Source organism: Brachyhypopomus gauderio, chromosome 13, assembly GCF_052324685.1.
Source record: "Brachyhypopomus gauderio isolate BG-103 chromosome 13, BGAUD_0.2, whole genome shotgun sequence".
Taxonomy (NCBI): Eukaryota; Metazoa; Chordata; class Actinopteri; order Gymnotiformes; family Hypopomidae; genus Brachyhypopomus; species Brachyhypopomus gauderio.
Window position 1 is genome coordinate 8,321,029 of NC_135223.1, and position 11,787 is coordinate 8,332,815.

At 42.8% G+C, this 11,787-nt stretch overlaps 1 protein-coding gene across 5 annotated transcripts; it reads right to left on the minus strand.

Moving 5' to 3' along the window:
• Positions 1 to 1,316: 1,316 nt before the first annotated feature.
• Positions 1,317 to 10,004, minus strand: LOC143473992 (uncharacterized). 5 transcript variants are annotated; one of them, XR_013120668.1, is made up of 5 exons: positions 5,239 to 10,004; positions 4,830 to 4,977; positions 4,586 to 4,694; positions 3,350 to 4,129; positions 1,317 to 1,852 (listed from the first exon to the last, which is right to left on the minus strand). XR_013120668.1 is itself a non-coding variant. In XM_076971237.1 (5 exons), exons 1-4 carry the CDS (start codon positions 5,312 to 5,314, stop codon positions 4,004 to 4,006), a joined length of 459 nt encoding a protein of 152 aa, XP_076827352.1. In that variant the 5' UTR covers positions 5,315 to 10,004; the 3' UTR covers positions 1,318 to 1,852; positions 3,990 to 4,003. The 5 variants fall into 5 exon arrangements, 2 of the variants coding, with proteins under 2 accessions (XP_076827352.1, XP_076827351.1); XR_013120667.1 differs by having other exon boundaries at positions 1,318 to 2,606; XR_013120666.1 differs by having other exon boundaries at positions 1,318 to 1,852; positions 2,023 to 4,129.
• Between the last annotated feature and the right edge of the window lie 1,783 nt (positions 10,005 to 11,787).

Below are 11,787 nucleotides of genomic sequence, written 5' to 3' on the forward strand. Positions count from 1 at the left end.
GATAAAGGAATGGTTAAAAAATGTTTTAATTTATTTTTCACTTAAATTTCCCCTTTGGGGTTAAAGTGCAACCAGAAACAAGCAAAAAACAATTGTAAACAAGTGAGAACATTCAGTAAGTTTTAGAAGGCTTTGTCCAACATAGTTTAAGCACTGACACAATGCAACCTCAAACTTTAAATAAATAAAACACACCCTCAAAAAATAAATAGATATAAATAATTTGGTGCCCTTTTTAATAAAATGGAAAACAAATACAATTTAACAACTGTGGCATGTTGCGTACTGACAGTCACGCTGTCTACATTCTGATTAAGAACAGGGCTGCCCTCACTTTAGCCTAAATTCCAGCACTTTTCAAACCTGAAACACAATGTAACATTAAAATTCGTCAGGTAAATGTTTCTTCCCCTGTTTTTGAGGGGTGTTTCTTTATACTACCACAGTTTAACTTTAATACAACCATAGTTGCCAGGTTCACGTTTTCACACTAAATTGGGCTTGTTTGAAAATCCAGCCGCGGGTAAAAATTATGGGGTCGCGGGGTGCGGTTTTTTGGGCTACTTTTGAGTTGGGCCACAAGTTACAAGTCAACACTAAGAATGGATTGCGATATAGTACTTAATTTGTCTCCATTTTACACACTCGCACCTTTCCCCCCCCAACACACTCGCCCACCTCTCTTGCCCTGCTTATGCTTTGGCCGCTCTGTTTGTCGGTTGCGTTGCTCACCCGAGGCCGGTGTTGTTGAGCTGGTGGTGGAGTCTGAACGTAGAAGAAAGTAAGTTCATGACGAACTTTACCTATTTCCAACAGTGCTTCTCTACTGTAACTAAATGTTCTGTGTATTTGTTGTATATACAAAATGAACAATAAAACTATAATAAATACTAAATAGCGTCGGTTGCCAGAGGAACACACAAAGACGTCTGCCACGGTGGGCGCCATCTTTAGTATGTCTGCGTGCACGATGCATTCCAATCGTTCACTTCAAAGAGCTCTTAGAGCCGCATCGTTTGCGAATGACACATCACTAGTTTTTTGTTTGCCTGCTGCCAGTTACTTCCCCTGGAGGCTTTAGTTTTGTCCGTGTCTTTTTAAGTTTCCTTTGTTATTTTCCTCCTGTCTCTCTACGATTAAGTTTTGCCTTGTCACAGGTTGAGTATTCCACTTTGTTTTCTGTTATTTATTCTTCTGTTTTTACGTGCACAGACATTTTGGGGGGCAAGTGCTCAGGGGGGGGGGGGGGGGGGGGATTTGAAGGGCACTTTTTAGCGCAAATAAAAAAAAATTACAAGCACATGTTGAATGAAATTTGACTTTTATTTGTAACATTCTCTAAACGTGAGTTTTCAATGGACAAAAGTCACGCAGCCAACTGATAAAATTCATATCCAATATTAACTATATACAGTCATGTCCTTCAGTTAACTTCTGTTTACCCTCCACTGTCTGCGGGCCTTTTTGCATATATTTTACAATTTAAATCAATATAGTCCTACAATTAAGACAGTAAAAAGACCAAAAAGTACGAGAAGGAGTTATAGGCTACTGAGTGAGGTTGAGTATTCCACTTTGTTTTCTGTTATTTATTCTTCCGTTTTTACGGTTGAGCTTTATTTTATGCGTCTTCTGTGTGTGAGTATACGTGCATGCAGATTAGTTTCGCCGTCACTTAGTTCTGTCTGCTTTAGTCTGCATGTCATGGTGACAACCCCTTCTTATGGCCGTGTCGCTACGTTGTCTGCGTGCCATTATGTCCATGTTTGTAGTTCCGTGGGTGTGGGTCGTTTGTGAGCGTGTTCATTTCAGGTCTCTCCACATTTCCTCTCTCTCCACCCTCTCTTTTACCCTGTTAAATAGTAATTCAGGAAAGCATGCTTAAAATAAAGCTGGAAACAATATTTTAAATACAAAAGACTGTGCTAAAACAAACTACATCTGGCATTATGTTGCTAGTCTTCGTACTAAAAACATGTGTATTTTATTAATAATGTGTTTATTAGGCATTGTTTTCCATACCGCTTGTATTGTCTTCTCCCATCTCCTCTCCTCTCCAGTTCTACTCTGTTCTCCTCTCCTGTTCTCTCCTCTTTCCTCTCCTGTTCTCTGCTCTCCTCTCCTGTTGTCTGTTCTCCTCTCTAGTCCTCTGCTCTCCTCTCCTGTTGTCTTTTCTCCTCTCTAGTCTTCTGCTCTCCTCTCCTGTTGTCTGTTCTCCTCTCCTGTTCTCTGCTCTCCTCTCCTGTTGTCTGCTCTCCTCTCTAGTCCTCTGTTATGAAATGAAATGTGAAATGTGTTATCTTCTTCTGTTGTCTGTTCTCCTCTCTTGTTGTCTTGTGTTGTTCTCATCTCCTCTCCTATTCTCTCCTCTCATCTCCAGGTCTGTTCTCCTCTCCTCTGCTCTCCTCTCCTGTCCTCTGCTCTCCTCTCCTATTCTCTCCTCTTCTCTCCAGGTCTCTCCTCTCATCTCCTCTCCTCTCCTCTCCTATTCTCTCCAGGTCTCTCCTCTCCTGTCCTCTCCTCTCCTCTCCTCTGTTCTCCTCTCCAGTTCTCAGGTTGTTCTAAGTCACTTTGCTTTTCTCCCTCTTCTGTACTCCCTTTCTTGTCTGTGGTATTAGGAAATAAATCACAATACTTGAGATTTGAACAAACTAACAAACCCTAACCCTCAACTATTAAAAGTAAATTTTTTTTGCAACATTCATTCATTTATGCATTTAAAGTTTTATTTCATTCATTTATGCATTTAAACATTTAAAGTTTTCTTTTAAAAGCACTTGATAAAGTAAGTGGTGATATGCTGTGCTGTGTAAACTCAATAAAGGATTGTTTATTAGCTGATCAGTTGGCTCCAGTGGAAAACACACAATTTTAGGGCAGTGACCAGGGTTAAGAAACTGCTTTAAACTACCATCATAAAGTATTGTACTAAATTCTGGCTATCCAAAACGTCCACCTTCTAGCTAACTAGTTAACTGCTAGTTAACTAAATGGATTTTCATTCATTATAGCTTACAGTCCTTCAATCCTAAATTATTAAACACAATTTGAAAATGAAATAGTTATTAGCTTATCAGGTACATCACGGCATGTTGAACATACTAACTATAACTAGCTATAACATAACTAGCTATATAAGGTTTTTTCCTCAAACCTTCACTACCTAAGCTATCTAGGTTAACTAGCTAGATAGGTTAACTAACTAGGTTAGCGAACTAATTCCGAAGCTGACTAGTGACAAACTGCATTTTATTAAGCACACAGTGGGTTTGATCTGTGTGTTTTTAACCAGCTATCAGATAGCTCCACAAACAATGTCATCACAGTTTACATGGTTCACTACCGTTACCTTTCTCCTTGAAAAAACGCTGTATATCCATTTTCTTTCACCGTCAGCTACCTGCAACCTGCTGCCAAAAATGGCTAGAGCGCATGTGCGCTCCCCCTCAGGGGTGGGGGTGGGCTCTCTTCCGCGCCCGCAAAACCAGCAAGCTGATTGGCTGTTTCTCCTGAAAGGCGGAACTTTATCCTTGAGGCGGCACTATGATTGGCGTTAAGAGATTTCCTATTCTCACAGCAGCATTGGCCTCCTCATTAATAGTACATCTGAGCGAAAAGGTTCGGGGCTACTGGATAATCATTCGGGGCTGAAGCCCTGGAAGCCCACCCCAGGCCACGCCCCGGAATATGATTATTATTATTATTATTATTATTATTATTATTATTATTATTAATAATAATAATAATAGTAATAATAATAATAATACTCTGCTTCAAATAATGAACTGAATAGAGGTTAGGGTTAGAATATTTAAAATAATAATAATACTCTTCAAATAATGAACTGAAGTAGAGGTTAGGTTTAGAATATTTAAAATAATAATAATACTCTACAAATAATGAACTGAAGTAGAGGGTATAGCACATTTGATCTCCAACAAACAGAACCACCAAATAGCATAGCCTAAAGCAGGAGGTTGCAATCCAACCTGAAGCTCTATATTTAATCATTCATCATCCTCTCAGAAGCATCATGGCAGTTATTGAAGATGAGGCTGTAATCTGTTCCTCCTGCCTTCACAAAGTCAGACACGATCTTACTCCCGCCAAAGTTTTTGGTTTCAATGATCTGCTAGCAAAAAACAAACAAAAGAATTAAAAGATGACAACAAACAGGACAAATATAATTTAATGGAGGACACTGATCCCATCTGAGTCTGGGTTAGAGGTGTTCAGGAGGGTTAGGGCTAGAGGGTAAGAGGTTAGAGGTGTTCAGGAGGGTTAGGGCTAGAGGGTAAGAGGTTAGAGGTGTTCAGGAGGGTTAGGGCTAGAGGGTAAGAGGTTAGAGGTGTTCAGGAGGGTTAGGGCTAGAGATGTTCAAGAAGGTTAACACTAGAGGGTTAGGGTTAGAACAGGAGTGTCGAAATTAGCATGTGAGGGGCAAATTTGGTGAGCTGAACATGTGAACCACATTTGCCCCACAGGCCACACTTTGGACACCCCTGGGTAAAGGTTTAGAGGTGTTCAGGATGTTTAGAGTTAGTGGGTTAGGGTTAGAGGTCTTCAAGAGGCACTGTGATCCGACCTTCCAGTTGGAGCTCATGTGTCTGGCAGCCACCACCACCGTCTGGGACGAGATTCCATAACCATCTCCCTTATGCACCAGCCAGTTAGTCCCGTCTGCCAGAGTCACTCTAGGACAGCAGCCAGACAGTGAACAACCAGTGAAAACATAGTTGTAAACTTAGAAAAAAGAAACAGGTGTGTGTAACACTGTCAGAGGGGTAATCACAGTTGTATGCATTTTTATGCATTTCAGCAAGCTTTACCTCACTCCAGAGTGACTTAGTTTGCCTGCTTGAAAAGACAGCCCTTCTAACGGTCTTGTCATTCGGTCAGCTTTATACACTTTGGAGTTGTACAGCTTTGTCAGGTCTGACATTTTCGAAAGGTCATAATTATAGGAGTTTTTTGACCCTGAAAAAATGTGAGCAAATGTAAAATCAATTAGATTCAACATAACCTGTAAAACTGCTTTCTGAATAGAAATCTGTAAAACTGCTCTCTGAATAACTTTTGCAGTGTGAATTTAGCACAAGACCAAGGGCAAAATATTATAAACACATAAATAATTAATAAATCTAAATAAGCATTGAAATAATATGTATAATAATTTATATTATATTATATTTATAATAAACCTATAAAAAAATGACGTATAATGTCTTGTTACCGCACCAGTGCCCCAGGAACACTCTGTAAGCAGCAGTAGAGTGGTGAAGGTGGTCAGTGACAGAACAGCTGAACGCAGCATGGCTGGACACACCAGAACACTGCACTCGTCTGTGTAGAGACTGTCAGTTCAGCACAGCACTGTGTATTTATACCCAGCAGAGCTCTCTGTTTCTCCCACAGTCTGGGAAGATTCTTCATTGTTTTCACTCTATTCAAACAAATGTGTCATGCACAACCTCAGTCAGGGCAAAGATCAGGAGTTGCACAAGTCCTGGTAGCTGTGTACACTCTTAGTGCTGGGAGAGTTGGCACTATATGCAAAAACAATCATGTCTGTCTGTTACACCTTTAATCACTGCTGGCATGAGCTAATGATGTTTGTGTGTCTCTGTCTAGAGTGACTGGGGGCAGTGGGGAGTGTGGTGGAGTGCTGAGGGGTGACGTGGGATTATTGTGGGGTGTCTTGGTCCATAGTGGTGTGTTGTGGGGCTGAACTGCTACAGCTATCAAGCTTTCAATTTCACTGTGGAAATTCCAGCCTGGTGAAAAGCCACAAACATTGTGAAATAGTTTTGGAAGATGATGCTGGTTTGTTGATAAGAAATGCAGCAAGCAGATTTATTTATTTATTTAACCCCCTCCATATTTAAACCCCTCCGTTCTACCCCTTGTCATTGGTCATTTTGCGTTAGTCTTCCCTTGCCTTCATACCTGTTGGATTCCTGTTTCTCTTTTTGGTTTGTTCTCTGGTTATTTCTAGTGGTTTATGTTTTCCTCCCCTATTGCCCTGGTTGTAGTGATGGGTAAATGAGGCGTCATGAAGCGTTTCGAAAACTGTAATGATACAACAAACAAATAATGCTGAATAACATGCCTGATGTGGATGCAGACAGCTGTTGTGAAGACGGTCCAGGCTGGGGCTCATTTGTCCGTCCGATTACAGATGCACATTCGGACCGCAGTCTACTGATGGCCTCATTGCCCTTGGAGGAACTGAGGAACCCGAGTGATTTAAATCTGGGGTCTAGAAGTGTTGCTAGGGTCAACACACTTAATGACTCCAGACTGGAAGCAGTGTCTGTGACTCGACGCTTCAGGTGTTCATGTAGGTGTATGGCTGCCTGTGTGTGCAGGTTTGAAGCATTACGCTCTAGTGCAAGATAGAGCATTTTCATCATCGGGATGACCTTTGACCCTGACACTCACCTCTCTTCAGACAACTCCACTATAGCTTGATGGAAAGGTGCAAGCACAAGAAGTGTTTCTCCTATGATGGTATGCTCATCAGCTGTAAGTGGAGACAAATCTGTTCTTAGAGAGGCCAGAGATACCCACACTGGCTCCCTCTCATCATGCAGCCTTGACAGCATTTCATATGTGCTGTTCCAGCGTGTTGGCACCTTATTTATAAGTTTCAGGGTTGGTCAACCCATCTGTTGCTGCACTTGATCAAGCTTCTCCTTGGCTGTAGTGCTTGATCTGAAGTGTGTGACAATGTGCCGAGCTTTGTGCCTGATGGATGCAAGTGTGGGGATCTGATCACATGATTTACTAACTAATAAATTGAGAGTATGTGCAATGCAAATTGAGTGCTGAATATGGAGCTGTCTAGTGGAACTGATCATGTTTGGTGCTGCATCAGTCACAAGACACTTTACTTTATTGGTTATGGCCCAGTCCTCCATTATGACTCTTTTGACTTCGGCCAAATTGTCAGCAGTGTGACTTTGTGGAAAGTATTGTACTCTCAACACAGATGTATTCTCTCTGCAAATTCTCATTAATGTAGTGACAGGTAAGAGCCAAATAAGCCTCCATGTTCACAGATGTCCACATGTCAGCCGTTATACTGACTGCCACAGCTCGCTGTACTTCCATTTTCACTTGTTCACGTTCCTCCTTGTACTTTTTTCTGTCGTCTCCATTTTGTTGTCTCATATTCTTGTCTCACTATATTACCCCTTCTGTATTTTGTGTAGTCCCTCTCTGCCTCCTCTGCATAAGTGTAGTGTTGTTAAGTGTAGTGTAGTGTTGATAAATATTCATTACATTGCATTTTGCCTTCTACAGCGTCCCATTGGGTAGCCGATGAAGCCTTACTGTGACCAGATTGGTGGAACACGCCAATGCTGATTGTCCACGGCCAGAGGGCGATTAACAGCAGCAACGAGTCCACCTATGGATGTAGTCAGAAAACACAAGGTGCACTCCATGCACGTAACACACCCCCCGAAAAAGAGAAGAAACATACAAAAGACATCACCCATCTGACACTACTGTACGATCTCCGCCACACGGGATAGAGCATCAGCAATGATATTATCCGTCCCCTTTTTGTGTCGTATCTCCAAATGGTAGTCAAAGTCAAATTTATTTATATAGCACTATTCACAACACATGTTGTCACAAAGCAGCTTTACAGGATTTACATGGTTAACAATACTATGGGTCCATATCCCTAATGAACAAGCCAAAGGCGACAGTGGCGAGGAAAAACTCCCTATAGGGTGGGGATTAGGAAGAAACCTCGGGAGGACCAAGACTCAAAAGGAAACCCATCCTCCATTGGGCGGCCCGTTAACACAAGTCCGTGGTCGCGGGATGGTTTCAAAGTTCCACAGCAACAGTCAAGGCTCCTGTTCCCCGACCAAGCCGCCTCAGTCCCCTCGGTGCAGGTGGTGGGCCTCAAGCGGGCCAGCACCAGCACGGCTCTCTGTGGCAACGGCTCATCCAACCCCGGCATCAGCACATCCACCGGCAAGCCAGACCATCCCCCAGGTGCCTGCAGGTGCCTGTTTCCTGGATTAACCTGGATTAGTCCTGGATTAACAGAGCCCACCGCATCAATCGTTGGTTTTGGTTGTACATTCTGGACAGAAATACTAAGGGGTTATGGTCAGTGTACACAACAACTGGAAAAAGAGAAGACTCAACATAGACATTAAAGTGTTGCACAGCCAATAACAACGCCAATGTCTCTTTTTCGATCGTCGAGTAATTCCACTGATGTTTGTTAAACATGTGTGAGTAATAATAAACAGGGTGACGAATTTCATCCACGTCATCCTGGAGAAGAACAGCTCCAGCACCGGAATCACTAGCGTCCACTTCAAGAATGAAAGGACGAGTACAATCAGGGGCAGTGAGTACAGGGGCCTCTGTAAGCAACACCTTTAAACTAGTAAAAACATGTTCAGACACAGGAGACCACTCAAACGTTACAGAAGGACTCAACATCTGAGTCAGAGGCACCACGACATCAGAAAAATTATGACAAAACCTCCTGTAGTACCGAGCCATACCCAGGAACCGTCGCAAACTGCGCCGAGTCTTGGGTGTTGGAAACTCCAATATAGCTGCAACCTTTGCCTCGTTAGGCCATATTTGCCCACTCCATACTTGCATGCCTAAATATGAGACGGTGGCTTGTGCGAACACACACTTGGCTAAATTCAGGGTCAGTCCAGCTTGTCTAAGCCGGTCAAACACATCACACAAAGCAGACACATGTTCTATCCAAGTCGAGGTATACACGATGACATCGTCTAAATAAGCAGAACAGTTTGATACACCACTTAAAACTGTATTCATAAGACGCTGAAACGTCGCTGGAGCATTTTTAAAACCAAAGGCCATCACGGTATACTGGAGAAAATGATCAGGAGTAACAAAAGCTGAGATTTCTGATGCCTCTGACGATTTTGCCAATATCCTTTGAGGAGGTCTAGTTTGCTGACATATTTGGCAGTGCCAACGTTGTCTATACAGTCATTCATACGAGGTAAAGGATAGGAATCGACAACCGTAAGAGAATTGACTTTCCGGTAGTCAGTACAGAATCTATATGTCCCATCTGGCTTAGAGACCAACAAACATGGTGAGCTCCAAGGGCTCATACTAGGTTTTGCAAATCCATGCTCTTTTCTCATAACATTCCTCTTGCTCATTCTAGCGCGATAAGGAGGCTGTTTTATTGGGGTAGGATTAGCCAGCTTAATATCATGATGGATCAAGTTAGTCTGAGTTGGGACATCATTAAAAAGATCTAAAAACTCATCGACCAAATGGAATAAATCACCTTGTTGATCAGCAGCTAAATGACTTAAAACAGAAGGCAATTCAAGCAAACTCTGAGAGTTAAGCAATCTGGCAGAACCAACTGATGGAGAGTGCAGTAATAACTCATCACCTTTGTCTTGTAAAGACTCACGTGACGAAGACACCAGGGCAACCTGAACTACTTCAGGAGCAAGAGCTTCGGGAGTATTCCTAGAATGATAAAGCTTCAATCTGTTGATATGGCAAACACAAGACGTCTTCTTCCGATCAGGAGTACGGATCACATAATTGGTGTCATTAAGCCGGTCTTGCACCACATAGGGACCAGAAAACCGTGCCAACAGAGATGATCCTGGAACAGGCAATAAAACCAACACCTCATCACCCGGATGGAATTCACGTGACACAGCACATCTGTCATAAGTCTCCTTCATGTGTTTCTGCGTTTTCTGTAGGGACATGTCTCAAGCCCTATACAACCGATCTCTTAATGCGTGAACATATTCAGACACAGACCTTTGCTTTAGAGTCTCATCTGCAGACACTAACGACTCTTGTAGGACTTTCAAAGGGCTCCGGACTGTGTGTCCGAACACAAGTTCAGCGGGGCTAAAAGACAATGATTCTTGTACACTTTCACATTAACAGCAGCAACGAGTCCACCTATGGATGTAGACAGAAAACACAACGTGCATTCCATGCACGTAACACCTGACTACGACAAACGTTACACAGAGTAGATACATGCGACCACCCAGCACATATGTGCTGGGTGGTCGCATGTATCTACTCTGTGTAACGTTTAGACTTTTTGGGATTCCTGATGACAGTGTCTGATAGGGGCCCCAGCACATATATCCACCCAGTACATATAGGTCAAAATCCAAAAACAGAACAGAGTGTAACGTTCTGCGCTGGGCAGAACAGGGAGGCGGACACAAACGCTGAGACAGAGGTAATGGAGGGGAAATGTTACATGGTCCTGCCTCCCTCCTATCAGTCATGTCTTCTGTTTTGTTATCTGTATGTTTGTCTTTTATTTTGAAATTCCTAGTTGTCTCTGTCTTCAGTCCCCTGCCTTGTTCTTCGCCTCTCGTTATTGCTTTCTGGTGTGTCTTGTTGAGTTCCTTGTTTGGTCAGTGTAGGTACCATGCTAAACCAGCAGGTGGCAGTACCACTGGAAACACATGGAACAAGCTTGCTTTGACGGAAGTAAGGGTGTGTCTACAGTTCAGGTGTTTAAATACCCTGAACAGCCATTCATCTCTCTCTCTCTGGTTTGACCGAAACGAGGTTAGACCTATTAAAGAGAGGCTCCGTAATATCTCCCTCTCTGGTTTGACTGACACCGAGGTTAGACCTATTAAAGAGAGGCTCCGTCATCTCTCTCTCTCTGGTTTGACCGACACATAGGTTAGACCTATTAAAGAGAGGCGCCGTAATATCTCCTTCTCTCTCTGGTTTGACCGACACATAGGTTAGACCTATTAAAGAGAGGCTCCGTAATATCTCTCTCTGGTTTGACTGACACCGAGGTTAGACCTATTAAAGAGAGGCTCCGCCACTTCTCTCTCTCTCTCCGGTTTTCTTTGAGAACACGCGAACTTTGCAACGACTAACAGCAAACAGCTGAAAGTCGTACTACTTAATTAACGAGCCCGAGTTACGGTGCAATCTAACCAGTAACCGATCAACGGTACCGCGACAACAGATTCACCTAACTACTTCAATCAAGCTTGCTAACGCGGCCACACGGACTGAAACAAAGGCGATCAATTCCCTGTTGTTAAACCGTGAACGAGACTCTCATTCCTGGACGATTCCCCAGCACACCTGGACGACATCGCTTTTAATCAACGAGGAGTTGGCGGTGGAAATTCCCTCCTAATTCCAGGAGAATTCAGGGAGGACGAGGAAACCACCCAAAACACTCAACACGTGAGACTCTTACCGCTGGGCATAGTTTATAGAAGGGCAAAGTTACTTGAACTGCAGAGTTAACCAAGTTTTCTGTTAATACATTCTGAATGTTTAACTTTGTCATAAACTTCGTTAAGATTTGTACACACAAGTTCTCCACCTGGCATGCAATCTCCATGTTTTATCTTCTGAATATTTGACAACTTGTTCCCATTCTCAGACACACTACATTAATTTTTGGTTAGTAAGCCAGCGCCATTACTCTTTGTTCGGACCACGTTGGAATAAACCAGCTGAGCTCATTAACATAGTCACGCTGCTCTACTGTTTAAAGTCGGCGCCATTTTAGTTGCTTTGTTCTCCATAGGAGAACTGAGATTACAACTCCGCCTCCTCACACGCGCACAAGCGCGCACACTTACTCCTCCCCTTTTTTTTTACACACACACACACACACACACACACACACACACTAGATGCTGAGTCTTCACTGTAAATATACTGATCCATGTTGATGCTCTTTGTGTTTTAGAATAGTTGGTTTTAAATAAATGTATCATTTATTTTCACCAA

Excerpts from the sequence above, each read along its gene's own strand:
- LOC143473992 (XM_076971237.1), bottom strand. The coding sequence starts at position 5,314 with ATGCTGCGTTCAGCTGTTCTGTCACTGACCACCTTCACCACTCTACTG. Across the intron at positions 4,978-5,238 it reads AGAGTGTTCCTGGGGCACTG|GGTCAAAAAACTCCTATAAT; the intron begins GTGCGGTAACAA and ends ACATTTTTTCAG. Across the intron at positions 4,695-4,829 it reads CTAAGTCACTCTGGAGTGAG|AGTGACTCTGGCAGACGGGA; the intron begins GTAAAGCTTGCT and ends CTGCTGTCCTAG.